General features: G+C 42.6%; 1 protein-coding gene across 1 annotated transcript in view; it reads right to left on the bottom strand.

The window, feature by feature from the left end:
• The window catches only part of MAGI1 (membrane associated guanylate kinase, WW and PDZ domain containing 1), an 87,877-nt gene that overhangs the window by 71,182 nt on the left and 1,783 nt on the right, over positions 1 to 14,912 (bottom strand). The window contains exons 2-3 of the mRNA XM_010075963.1: positions 4,250 to 4,456; positions 1,077 to 1,287 (exon numbers count right to left, since the gene is read on the bottom strand). Of these exons, the coding sequence (XP_010074265.1) occupies positions 1,077 to 1,287; positions 4,250 to 4,325 (287 nt within the window). The 5' untranslated portion in view covers positions 4,326 to 4,456. The remainder of the gene's footprint in view (positions 1 to 1,076; positions 1,288 to 4,249; positions 4,457 to 14,912) is intronic.

Below are 14,912 nucleotides of genomic sequence, written 5' to 3' on the forward strand. Positions count from 1 at the left end.
CCAGCTCGTAAAGAGCTTCTGTGGTGCTCTCAGTCCTCCCAGCTCCTCAGATCTCGTCTGATGTGTTCCCCTGCCATTGTACCCAAGGGAAAACCTGCTCTGATGAACTTTCCTTGGCCCTATCTAAAAGTCCCCTCTCCTGATGATGGAGCAGGACTGCTCCCCTCACTGCCCCAATCCAGGGTATTTGCCTGGAGTACCAGAAGTGCCATTAGCAGAGGATGTTCTTCTGCACTAACGGGCCACTGGCTTCTGGTACACAGACAGAAGACCTCCATTTCCAAGATAGCATTAAACAGATCATCAAATCCAAAATCAGTTCCTCACCTGCATCCTCTACTTGGGCAGCTAATTGAATTTTAATGTCTAGCTAAACGCTGTGCAAGAAATCTCTTCCACTAATAGATCCCATTTTATAAGTCACTCCTATCTCAATAAATCTAGACAAGTATAATTAGAGACTATTATTTATGGCATGAAAAAAATCAATATCATCATAAAACTGCTGACAGCACTCAGCTCTTAGGCACAGACTGCACACCACAAGGTACTCCTTCCTTTTCCAAACTTACTGTGCCTCCTCTGCACTGAGCTATGCCTTCTGCAAACCACTGGAGCATGTTAACACATTTGGTCCATTTGCTCTGACGAGACGACAACACACAAAGCCCATTCCCTGGCTCTGCTACCGCCTGAGCACACGAGCAGAGGAATTCTCTCTGCTGCATTATGCACAGAGGCAGGTTCCAGAAATGAAGTCTCAGCCCTTTCAATTAGGAGCTTTCATTCCACCCGTGAAAACAACTGGCCCATATTTTATAAGTGTCTGTTGCTTGTGTAACTACCCTCATAAAATGAGCAATTCCTCCTGCCTTTGAACTCAGGAGTAATTTGGATGTTAATCCAATCAGGAAATACAAAACCCCTTCACAAGCATTAAAGAACTTACAGCTCTGCAACACAACCTTATACACTAAATATTTAATACACACACACGAAATGCATCCAGGGAGGTTTACTTATGCCCAGAGAGAGAGGGAGAGAGATGCAATTAGAACAACAGAAAAGTGCTTTACTCTATAAAATAGACTTCTCCGTTCTCGGTGTAGGCCATCTCCCAGTTTTCCGGCAGAGGACCTAGGTTATCCTCGACAGGAGGAGGTAGGTATTGAGGGAGGTTCTGAGATGGTTCCGTGGTGGGAACGTTGGTGTGGCTATCAATCGCGGACGGTGGGCCTGTCTCTCTTACGATATGCGTATGATGCTCCTCTTGGTCACCAGACTCTGCTGTAGAATAAACAAGCACAAAATGGAAAATCAGCCTTTTTCTCCTTCCATTTGCTTCTCCAGGTTTATCCTTACACTTTCCCTCTCCTTGCTTTTTAATTCACAAGGCACAGCAACAGCTGAACCGAGGGCAGGGGCTCTGCAGTCTTTTTGCCAGCAGGGACGAGCTTGCTTTGCCCACACACGCTCTGCAGCCGGACCCTCGCCAGCACTGATCAGAAGCTGTGATCAGCTCCTGTGTTCGCTCTAACAGGCCCTGCTGAGGTACCAAAGTCTTCCAAGCTGTCTGAGGCCAGGGCTCACTGATGTAAAAGAGTTCAATGGGTTTCTAAGCAGGCTTACAGTTTCACTCCCGCAGAGCCAATTGCGGGACACGGATTAGGAGAATAAAATTTCCTGTTTGAAGAATGATCAAAAGGGGAGATTTTTACAAGTGCAGAGGGTAGCCAGAAGCTCAAAGTCAACAAGCTAATGGTGAACATCTACTGCAGTGTTTTTTTAAATTAAAAATTAAAACGGCTGACAGCACTTCGCTATACGTCCACATGGTGCTGGTCACTAGCGCCTGTTCTAGCTGTCTGAGGTTTATTCCATGGCTCATCACTCTATCCTTCCAGTGAAAGTCAGGAATATTTTATCATATATCTGGACCTTCTCCCTCTAAGGAAACATTTCTGTTGCTTATGTCCATGCAGTTTTGAGCTGTATCCACTGCTCTTCATTCCCTCCACCCCTAATCACAGTAAAAATTCTCCACAAGCCAGGTCTATGCCCCCGACTCCTTCACAGAGAGGTTTTGGCAACAACAGATTCTAAAATTACCCGTGTCTACCAAAGGCATTTCTCTCTTTGGTTCTTGAAGGTGTTGAAAATTGATGGCAGTACTCCCAAATCATCGGAGATCACCAGCCCCCAGTACACACCGCAGTCAACACACTCGGCAAAAGACAGAGAGATCAGTGCCACACTCTGCCACGTCCCCAGTGGGACTGAAAGGGCTTCACAGCCAAGACCTCGCCTCCACCCTCCAGACCAGAGACCACTGACATCCCCAATGCACAGCCCACAGTCTTGTTTTTTGGGGAGGCCATTAACTGCAGCTCCTGCGCTATTTCTAGTCTGTGTGCTGCCTCCACAAAAGGACAAAATACTGACAATAATAAACTGGAAGAGAAGAAAAAGATCTAGACTATGCCAGTACCCTCCGCTGCCTGCTTTCTAGCCTTCTCGGTGTTTGATATTTTTAGGTAGAAGCTGACAAGACAAAGAAGCATGAATGAATCATTGCCAGCTTAAGACTGTGAGTGTAAACATGCCAAACTCTGGAAAACACAAGTCACCGAGAGGTCTTCTAAGAAAGCAGGAGCATTTTAATACGGCTAGCACGCTTATATGTGAAATAAGCATAAGGAATCACTTTGCTATATGAGAAATAACTCTTTTCTTGATTCTGTGCCCATTTAATGGAGGCAAGGGGCCAGGGTGTGATAATATTGTGACAAATGAGCTGCATCTTCCAGTATTTCATCTTGTGAAGGAAAACAAGGAAGAAAAATGATGCTCGAGTTAGTTCAGGGCCACCAAACTGAGACAGGCAGCAAGGAGGTCAAACAGCATCTCCCACCAGCTTCCTCCCAAAATCAGATCCTGTGACAAAGGCTGAGTTTGCTGCTGTGTCACAACACGTAAGAAACTACCCTCAGTGCAGAGCTTTGTGAAGGAGCTGGTAAGCAGAGACAGAAACTCCAGCCTGGGAGGGATTAGGCCAGCCAGGAGTAATTTGGATTGGGAACACGTAACAGATAACAGCCAAACAGAGCACAACCCTCACAAGCCTTTGGACAGTTTGGCCCAAAGAGGGACAAAATTAAACCTCAGCCTAAATACTTTTAAAGGTTTATACAGATGTTAGAGCCAGGACATTGGCAGGTTGGAGCTGGCATGACAGCTTCTACAACTCATCACAGGTGCGAATGACAATTGTCATGGTGCAGGAAGTGACCAGGGGACCAAGGACCTAGTGCCAGTGATGGTGAGCACCCCCAGCAAGCAGCTGTGAAAGGCCTGAAGGTGTGGGTAACACTGCTTGCTAAGCACCTGCCTCAGAGGGAGCTAGGAAGATGAATTCAGTGCTTCAACCTGAGCTGAGGAAGTAGTGCTCCAAGCACTAACAAATACTAGGATTGCACACATGGAGAAGAGCTCTTGCCCATCAGAGCTTATCAAACTTCCAGATCATTTGTGTAGAAACTCAACTGATCTCCAATAGTATTTGAATCTGCCTGCACAGCACCTGACTCTAGATTGTAAAAGTCTCCAGTGATCTTTCAGCCAGTGGTCAATGGGAGCCATGGCAGGATTGAAATCTCTGTTCAGCAGACCACAAGGCCTTCGTAAAAACAGAGAGCTTGCACCCCTGCCTCACACCTCATTCCTGCAGCAAGCAGCCCTTGGTTTGCTGGAAGGTACCTTGGAGAAGAGGACCTAGTAACTGTGTGTGGTGGGTATATCCAGATGCAAGGAAGGGGAAAGGATGGCAACACATTTTGGAAGAAGCAATGATTAATTTCAAATGTATCCCTGGTTGAGTAATTTCATACTGTTTATAATGACTAAGAACTGTCAACCATACTTTAACTCTTTCTTGAAATTTCTGCAGCTAATGGATTTGAGCTTTTCCACAGTTTTTCCTCATCCAGCTCAATTCCACAAAGCCTTTTTTAGAAGACACAACTGTGCATGTGATTGTCCACACCCAGACACTTGCCATCCCAGTGTTGTTGGCCAGTTCTGCCTGGGACTTACAACTTTGCAGGAAACCCATTAAAAAACAAAAAAACAACCCAAACCCAACAGAAACCATGAAACAAAACAAAAAAACCCCAACAACAACAAAAAAGATCCCCCTCCAAAAATCTTTCCCATATACCATAACTGATGGACTGTGATATTGTCATTTTACCTGTGAAGCTACTGCTCATTTCAGGTACATCGTCCTCTTCCTCATTCTCTGTATGCACTATGCCAGCATTTTGCATATCATTGTAAGACTTGGTTCGCTTTGGAGTTGACTGCTTGGAGCCAGACTGCAGGTTTTGCAAAGCATCGGTGGAAGTTACTTTCCCACTGAGGGGCTGGCTGGGAGGCTTGGGCGTTCCATAATAGTTACCTAGGCAATAGAAACACATTTGCATCTTCAAAAGAGAGCAGTTTATAGTGGCAAGTTTTCAATTTTATTTTCTTTTCAGTTCCATCAAAATCTCCATCCCTCCCCACACATGAGTAAGTAAATAAATAAACTAACACATGCCATTCCCATTTTGGGGTGGGCATATTTCATCTCTAGAGCAGACACAGAAATATTTCTTGCCTTTTGAGTTACTCTTGTTGAATCTAAAAGGAGAAGCAATAGTTGCATTGTTTAGGTGCACTGAGCATACAAGGGCTAAAACAAAAGGCAGTCATGGTGAATAGCAAAACTTCATCTCGTTACATCTGAATTTCAATTAGCAGCCTTTTTACATGTGTGCACCCACACAATGCTGTGGCAGATCTGGAGTGAGCCCTGCAGAAAATAAAAAATTCATGACTGCCATCAACCAGATAAGTGATGAAAGGCTCGATGGTCTGCTTTAATACACAGGTTCTTTTAGAGTGGATGTTGCATTTAAAAAGCAAAATCTCTCACTGAAATAAAACTTTGTCAACTGAGGGAAAAGGAAAAGTACCACATGGCATTGCTTTCTTCAAAGAGGAAACTCAGCAGTTGGGTCAACTTGGGTAGAAGTGAACAACTGGACCTTAGAGCAAAACATGAAGGGACAAAGACACATCCACAGTTAAGCAAACACACAGCTCTTGGCAGCCACCACCAGATGTGATGCAAACAGTGCAAAGTGCTCGGGATGCTTCGTTGTCATTTGAAGTGATCACGGAAGAAATACAGAGTAAGTGCCGGTTCACTGATGCCAGAACTGCACGGAGGTATTTCACTGTTCCTGTTTCCCTTCACCTCAAGCACCACAGCAGTGCTTGATTTGCCCTGAAAAGCTCCACAGGAACCGCAGGTCTGGAATCAGCTCCCGCAGCACTGGGTGTAATGGTAATTCAGACCTATTGCAAGGTGCATCTTTTACTTTTTACACAATGATCTGTGATACCCAGCAGTTTTACTTAAAACTCCCCAAACTTTCCCTTTCAGAAATCATTATTAATGTTTATTTGCCACCTTTGTATTCCAAGGGCAGACTTCAAAATTCTCCCTAGGCTCTCTGGCATGACAAAATGTAAAGGATGCCCTCCCATGCAGCTTCAACTGAGGCAGCAGCACATAATTCTTCTATAAAATATACATGTACATTTGATTACATTCTTCATCTATCTCCACAGGCTATGTATAACCTGAAAGCATAATTTTTCAATTTTTCAGTACATAATTACATTATATATTTAATATCCATTGCCCAAAAAATGCATACACACCTTTATTACCCCTGTTACACTATATGGAAACCACACACCAAAGGCAGGTTGGGCAGATTTAGCACCTCATCTGTGCTAAAAGAGATTTTTACATTTATTTTTATACATATGCATGTATATTTTTGTTGCAGGAGCCAACAACATCACTCATACACTGAGAGATGACAGTTTAAAGCCAGCCAAGCAGCCCTGCGTGGACCTGCCCTGCTGCGGTACGCTGTAGTTCCACTCCTCCAACACATTTCGTACTGCTCAGCTGTCACACACCTGCAGCTCAGAATGACTAATCCTTATTTCAGTTTGGAAGTACTAGTTGGTTATCTCAACTCCAGTTTAGCCAACTGACGTGCTGTTCCCACTAGAGCATCTAAGTCCCTTACAACCCCAAAGCTGCGTGCGGTGTCAGCTTTAGGGTAAGGCCACAGGGGTCGTGCATGTCCCAATACTCGCAGATCTCAACCTCCTACTCTGGAAAGTCTCCAGAGACATCAGGAGGAAAGCAGACCAGGAATCACCCTGGCTCAGGCTAGCAGAATCCATCTGGGGAAGACCACTTTGGACACACGTTGCTGTCTTTCCTCATCACAGCCTTCCAAGGCGACAAAAAGTCTTTCCTACAGAGCTGAGGCTGGAGAAGTCAGAGGAGCTCCTACCTCCACGCTTTTACAGCCAGAGTACTAGGACAGCAACACGTGCAGGTTTGTCTTAACAAGGTGTGTTGGAGCCTGTATACAACATCGTGGATTCAGCTCCATAGGAGCAGCAACACTCCGCAACGCTTTCATCTTCTGTTCATCATTTCAGAATCTTCAATGTACATTGATGCATAATTTATAGGGAGAAGGAAATTACTTCTTCTGGAAAGAGACTCTAATAGGGATGGAGGCTCCTCAAGCAGGTTGCAGTCTCTGCTAGAGAAATGATTCTTATGCTCTACATACTGCAAGACTATTTTATACAAAAAGAGGAGAAATGGGGAGAGAGTGCAAAGAGGAAATGCAAAGGTAGGTGGGCAGAAAAGGGATAATCTACCCAGCTCCCATCCTACCCTCTTCATCATTTCTCCTAAAGAATGCTGCTACTTTGGTGGTTTTTGTTTTTTTTTTCATCCAAAATGTGTGTTTTCTAAGGAACATAGAATCATAGAATGGTCAGGGTTGGAAAGGACCTTAAAGATCATGTTAAGTGCTAGGCAGAAAGATCCACGTGTGTGGCATATACACGAGAACAGCTTTTATTTATGGCACTGCACATCACTATTTTTGCAGAATTTATTTCAGGTTTGTTGGAAATGGCTAAATCTTTTTGCAACGAATGCAACAAAGTTAATGACAGGGATATACAGATATTACTAGTGTGGATTTTTATTTCTCCCAGACAAGAAAGCAGCACAGATGTTACCATCTCTCCTCTAATTACAGAGAAATATATGATGATATCTCTGAGTTTTGTTCTTTTTCCGTTCCTCTAGCAACAAGCAAGGCTGGAGTTCCTAACTGTCCACGGAGAGCTGTTCCTTAGCAGAAGAACAGACTTCTCTATTTCAGATTTGCTTACACCAAAATCACTAGTCACTTTTCCAACCAACCATGGTTGTTGGTCCTACCATTACGGAATAATTATTTTCTACCAACACAGAGTGCTGTCTTAGAGGATCCCTACAGGTATATATGAACAAAGGGTTGAAACTCTAGGTTTTGTGTAGGGTTTTTTTGGCAGAATACGGGAAATGCAGCCATTGGGGCTGAACTTTTCTTTTCCTCCACAGGAGGCAGATTCGACCTGAGTCTACATTCAAAAAAATCCCAGCTCTTCCTTCAGACTCACCCAAGGACATATAGGTTTGGCAAACAACCCAGCTCATGATGAAGAACTGCAAAAAGAAGCTCCTACCCAGCATCCAGGTGACATGGACAATGAGAGAAAATGGAAATACTCTCTTTTCCTCATGTTTGCTGGATGCAGACAGACCTATTTCTCTTCTCAAAGCAGTTCTTTTTGAAAACATGGCACGTGGGCCAGGGCGTGAGGGCAGACACACCATTAGACAGGACTGGCACTTAAAATTATTACTGAAACTCATGTTTAATCCTACAAATTAGAAAGAGAAAATATTTACCCTGTGACTCAGAAATCCAAACGTGCACCATTAACAACTGACAGCGAACAGCCCAGCAAGAGTTTTAATACACTCAGACTTGACATTATTTGTTCAAATTAAATCTGTCAATGTTTATGAAAAAACATACATTTAAAAATATGCTTTAACAGTGTTTTGTGAGCCACTTGTAAGCCTAAAGAAGGGGCTAACTTCATAGCCAGTGTAATTTGTACTGAATATCCAATCAGCTCTAATTATTAACAGCATGTTACACGTGCATACACAAGCATCTGTCATCCCAGAGGATCCCAAAACATTTTCTGAAGTCAGCACAGTACTTATGGCAGGACTCCCCGGGGTGCTGAGCTCCCAGACCAGCTCAGGTGAAACTCTGCAGAACTTCAGAGGACTGCGTCCCTAACGCGATGGCTCAAAACTGGAGAAGAGCAGCTCGTCTCCCAGGCAAAGGAGATTTTTTTGATGCAGACAGTGGGAAAACCTCTACTTTGCTGTGGAAGTGCCAGTTCCGAAGCAGCCAGCACGGCTGGAATGGCATTTTCCCATGTCTGCTTCCTACGGTAACCAGATTCCTAAGTTTTACCCCTCTTCTCTATCACATTTGGATCCTGCCTACAGCAACCAAATTAATAGCTAATAACAATGCATTCACTAAGCAGATGCTCATATCATTAACTGAATTCCTTGTCATCACCTCTACTAACCCTTATTTTATTCAGTCCCTTGGTGCTTAAAGCTTATTTAACTACAACCAAAGCTTGATGGCAGCTTTTACAGCCAAACCATGACTTAATCCATGCACCCTAAAGCACCACTCAGGAAAGTGCACAAAAATAACAATAATAATGAAAAAAACCCTGAACAGAATAGCTATCTGGAATGAGCTGATTTCTTTTCATCTCCTTATCTCTAAGTGTCAGCAGCTTACACATTTTAGCATCATGCACAGTAATTAGACTCTGGTAACAGCTAATCACAACAATAAGACAAGTTCTCATCATCATAACACTTCTTCCTCTGCCAATTCAAGCAGATCATAATCAATGAAAGCAATCTACAGTAGCTTCTACCCTGTCCTGCAGCTTATAAATTAAAACAATTCTGTCAGCCAAGAGAACTTTCTTTCTACATTTTAGAAATCTAGCGGTAATGGAAAACTTTTATTTCAAAATAACAAAATATTCTTATTAAGTATTCCCCTGATGGGCAGTAAATTCACAGACTTTATTTCTTTTTAACGTGACCTGGAATTTGAAATGTAATATTCACAAAAATACACCAATTAGCTACCCTTCAGTAAAATAACTATAAATCTAATCCATAGGAATGTGTGTCAATCACCATTCAATTAGAGTTGAAAAGATTCCATCCATCCAAGATGCTGTTTCTGGAATGGGCAGAAATTCACGAGAACAGAGACACAATCTAAAAGGGTCTAAAGTGGAACAGATACAAAAGTGGGCGTTTCACCTTGCAGAGAGGGAGGATGAGACCACAGAGGCTGCTGGGGTGGGAACAGGGCGGCAGAGCTGACACACACAGGGGGAGTGAAGGCACAGGAGCCACGTGCAACGTCAAGTACAAGCTTGAGCTGGTACAACATCAACTGAAGAATGTGGTCCCAAACCGTATATTTCAGTTACTTTAATCTGTAGGTGTTGGCTTTAATCTTTTTCTGGGGAGGAGAATCTGTCTTGCTTTTCTGGTGGGAAGAGCTTTAGGCTTGGGACTGGGAGTGCATTTGTCTCTCAAGAAATCACTGAGCAGAGTCCTCACAGTTCTGGATTTACTGACGCCTACTGTGAGGCATAATTTTACAATTATAAAAAAACCCAAGAAACTCAAAAGCCTCTGTGTAGCACAGAGGACCCTGCGTCCACAGAAGTGCATCTGATCTTCAAAGCTACCGCTCCGTGTTAACAAGGACACTGTTAACAGCTCATGTTTTAAAAAGCAGTTCACAGCTTACTGTATTGATGCAAATGAGTATTTTGAGAAAGAGACTTGGAGATAAGCTGCAAAATTAAGCAAGGCCTTGACACAAAGACTTAAAAAGTAATTATTAATGTAATTGTTTTATTTTCTGAGATGCAGCCCTTCTTCTCTCCATTGTGGAAGAACCCAAACAATTGACCCTTAATTTTAGCAGAAGAGCCACTGCTCATCTAATCCAGCAAGAGTGCTTGTGTCTGATTAGCACAAGATGAATTGATTCCTGGGAGCAGAGCTCCTGCTAGAGTGTTTTGTCTGTTCTCCTCCCAAATCACATTCTGCTACAGATTTCTACATTTAGATGATAGATCTGGCTGCTGTCTGTGGGATTCACCTAGCTGCAACTGCACATTGATTAGCAGCTGCCTTAAGGAAATTCAGAGTATCCAGGCAACCAGGAGGAGGCCACAGATACAGCATCTGGATCGGATGCAAAACACAGGCAAGGAAAGAGATCTCGGAGAAATTCACCTGCAATATATGCAAATCCAATTTGCTTTAAATGGCAGATTATCTGTCAATTTTTTTGCAGTTATTAGTGGTGAGGTTAACTGAAAGATCAGTCTGAGTTTCTTGTTAAAATAGTCAAAAATGTTACAATATGCACATTTCAATTTATGTCTGAAATGTAACATATACTCCAATTAGTGTCCTTATAGGCAATGACAGCATGGCAGAAAGTCACCTACAGAGCAAATCAGTCTCATTACTCTGGTTTTTCCCATGTTTAGATATCACTAGGTATTGCCACATGCTATTTTTAACACTCGCGTGTTAACACAGCTACATCCAAGCACATTTTATGTATGGAAAATCCCTAACAAGCCAAAACAAAACAAAGATAAAGTAACACATAAGCATTAAGATCTCACTAGCAGGGGGCATGAGATGGCAGTGGAAGCTCAGGGTGTTTACTAAGCCCAGCTGTATACGAGCAACTGTCACATACACAGGCAAACAGATAAAAAAAAATTCATAGGGAACATAAACAAGCACGTGCTTGTGCATGGTACATACAGAGAACACAGGAGAAGCAACTGGAACACACCTAGCACAAAGGTATAGGAATCAAGAAAATGCCATGTTAAGCCATTGCAATATGCAAGTTGTCTTCCTGCAAATACTTAAATATTTATAATCTACTCCCACCACGAGGATGTGTCCCATTAACACCTGGCCTCTCTGGAAAGCGATGGTGTATCACAGGTCGCAGCGTGGGGTGAGCTCTGCGGCAGCAGGGAAATGCCACAGCTTGTGGAGGCTGGGCTGCCTGGCTGCAAAGGGAGCTGGAGAACATCAGCGAGGAGCAGGCAATTCCAGAGAGAGTCCTGAGCACATCCAGTACCGAGAAACAACGCCAAAATGTGCCTGGCTGCCACCTATCAATGGACCACTATGAACAGCCATCAACACATCAGGCTGTGGTTATAGAGTAAATGATGCCTTAAAATAACCTGAAATCTAAGTTGGGAAAAGAACAACCAACTCACCATATACTTTTCTTCCAGAGGTGTTTGGGAACAACCTCTTCCCTCAAGGTTTATGTTTTAACATGCATCAAGAAACACTGAAAAGCAGGATAGCTAATGAGCCATTTCAGACAGATCTCACATTGGAAAACTTCTTATTGGAAGTGCACAGAGAAAAGCCAACCAAGAATTCCATAGGAAATTCAAAACCACTCTAAAACCCTATCAGATATTTGAATATTGGCTTTTAGAGAGCTACTCAGCTACCACTTTGGCTGTTTGTAGACTGAAGCATGGTTATCAAACGACACTTCAGCACAGCAGCACCCATGCTTAACACTGACAGCTGTGCACATATACAAGAACTTGTATTTTTTTTTCACTAGTGGTTTAAAAAAAAATAATAAAAAGAAAAGCCAAAGATAGAACAGGAATCTTTCTGCAGTGCGCAGATGTTAATAAGTAGATATTCGACATGCTACATTGTAACGGTGCTAAAGAAGCCATTATGATTTATTGAGTCAATCTGTGGTACGGAGACATTAATAAGCGGATCTTATCTTATTAAGCAGAACATGATGTTCCACTGCATGGGCATCCCCAGCATCTGCCACCCTTACTCGCCCAATCTTCCTGTCATGTTTTGCATGCCACAGCACTCATTTCAAGGCTGTACCAAGTTGGCCAGACCCACAAGCTGTGAAGGCACCAGAAGAGCAGCAAAGAAAATCCAGCCATTTTGCTAAAGCAGCTGGGGGAGCAGCACTGCTGCAGAGAAACCAAAGGAGAGCTAGCACATCAGATAAATTAGGCTATAGGCATCTTGATCTGAAGCATGTTGCTAAATACACCTTTCTACTTCAGCTGAAATTCTAACTGCACCATTAAGGTAATTTATTACATTCATTAAGTACCACAATCAGAGACCCTGTCTACAGTAGCTAGTTTTATACACTTTAAAAATGTTATCAAGTCACCCCATTACATCTTAGTCATGAGACTAATGCAGATTACTTATTACTTCTCTTGGCAATCACATAACACTTGTCCTGAGAATGAAAGATGATGCCTTGACAATAATACGCTATAATGTAATAACCCTTCACGTGTTATGAAGTGCAGCACTTTTTCTTTTGAGGATCACTAAGTGCTGGGCAGGAATTCATTATTATAGCCTCATCAGACCCTGGTGACACAGCCATCCCCATTCAAAATTCAGCCACCATGCTAATATCCCTGTGTGTCTCTGCACAGCGCCCATCCGCACTGCTGCATTCAGCACAGCCCTCTGAAATACCATCGCTGCCGCTCTCCCCCTCCTATTTGTAATAGGAGATAACTGCAGGCACAGGATATCTGCTGAAATATTAATGAAGAGAGAAGTAAGTGTTGCTTTAATATTCTCCAGGCCAGTAACCTGAAGTATAGCACAGTTACCTTATTTGCCCAGGGCCACTCAGCAGCTGGGGAAGAAATGGTAATAAAGTCTAGAAGATGTGGTTCTGCTCAAAACAACCCTCCCTTGGGGTCCCTGTAAGAGCCCGCAATTCAAGTGCAGAACTAATTGCTAAATAATTAGTAACCTGCACAATTACTTCCATGCATCTGTTGATATTTTATGCCCTGAAGGAACAGTCAATAAATGCCTGATATTACAATTCTCATGGCTTCCTATTCACCAGAAGGCCTAGACAATGTGCAGTTTAAAAAGATTTTTTCCTTCCTAATGAGTATTTTCAATGGGAATTACCAACTGGCTTGAGTGTGTTGGGTACAGCTTTACCAGCACGCACGTGGTGCAAAAAGCACCAACACAGGTCCAGCATCACAGCTTTGGCAGGTCTTCCAGGATTTCAGCTCCGGCTCCTGGATTCATGTGATCAATGTGTAGCTTTCATTAGGGGGGAAAAGGAGAAGTTTCTAAGCTTTATGATTAAAAAGCAGCATGTTATAAGTAGAACTGAAAACCTCAGGAATTAAGGCTTTTGAACATCCCCTCCCACCTGATCAGGATTTTTGCAGCATTTTGGGTGCGGAACACACCAAGGAGGTGACAGGTGACCAGAAAAGCAACTGTCATGCCTGCTCTGCATTCACAGGGATGTGAATCAAAAACTGCCCAGAGGAACCTATTTGCAGAGCAGCAGAAGAAAGAATAATGACATTATGCAGCCCAGCAGGCAGGCAACACCTTTTTTGTCCTATTCAGCTTGCAGTTTCTCTCTTCGCAGTTACAGCACTTTCCAAACCCAGGTTGTTCTTTCAAAACCTGGTGCACTCTCTTACTCTTTTATGGTTTCCAACTGTTCTCTTCTGCTCATTCTTTATTCTTTCCAAATCAATAGTATCCATATCAGCATCAAAGTCCTGTGTATTACCTCTCTCCTGACGGCTCCTTGTTTTCTAATCTTTCTCCCCACAAATTCTCTTCGGTAACTGTTACTAAACAAATGTTTGTGCTAATGTCTTCTGCAAGGTTTTTCCCAATGATAGTGCCAGTATGTAGGTCGCTTTATGCCTTCAAAAAGCAAACAAATGTCATCCAATAATGCCAAAACTTTACCTTGATCATTTGGGTCAGACTTCCTCTCCAGCTGCTGAAACATAGCACAGAACTACAGAACATACATCCATCTCCCTCCCCACCACTTACAGGTTCTTAGAAACTCGGGGCCAGAAGGGACCATGGGACCACCCTGACCCCAAACCACCAGCCAACTTCACCCATGTGAGCTCGTGGCTGCCGGGAGCCACAAAAACTTCCCCATTCATCATTGCTACTCTCCATTTCATGGCATTCCCCTTCCATCATCTCTAAATCACTTAATTACATTGTAATCAAAAGCAACTCTATCTTTGCAATTGTTTGATTCCCACTCCGTACAATAAGTAGCATTATTATTAATAATAAAAGCCATGCATTAAAGGTATTATTTTACTGTTCTCCAGAGAGAAACAGAAGTTTATTTCCTTTTGTTGGGTTCCATCCCCCTGGTTTAGAATAAGCCATCACTGTCAGGATCAAAAATACAATCAACTTCATCCTGGTAGTTCATTTAAAAAAAAAAAAAAGGCAGTTAAATGCAGCATAAAAAAAATGAAAATTAAAGTAATTTAAGACTATAAAGCTGGGTATTAACAAAATCTTGGAAATAAGACATCTAATTTACTTTGTGGTCTGAGTTTTTTGGGGGGATTTGGTTTTTTTTATAGACAAAATTGCTGGTGATGGCAGCATTGAATCTGAATCACACCATCTTCCAAGATCTAATCACAATCAACACTGTCTTGATCAATACAGTTGTAAAATATGATTTCAAAAAAAAAAGTACAACAAAGCCATTAAAGAAATCTTGGAAGGCAGCAAAGTCATTTCTTGAAGCTGTAAGTGAAAAATGAATTTTATTTATTTCACATTGCAATCAAATAGTAATGTGTCTGGATGCATACGTGCACACATGCATCATCACTATTTGCTTTATTCTTATTGATTTTTCCTTCCATGGGCCAGCTCTCCAGAACCACTACGCACTAGCATCACTGATGTCAACAGGGACAGAGGC

Source organism: Pterocles gutturalis, unplaced genomic scaffold (assembly GCF_000699245.1).
Source record: "Pterocles gutturalis isolate BGI_N339 unplaced genomic scaffold, ASM69924v1 scaffold3228, whole genome shotgun sequence".
In the NCBI taxonomy this organism is placed as follows: Eukaryota; Metazoa; Chordata; class Aves; order Pterocliformes; family Pteroclidae; genus Pterocles; species Pterocles gutturalis.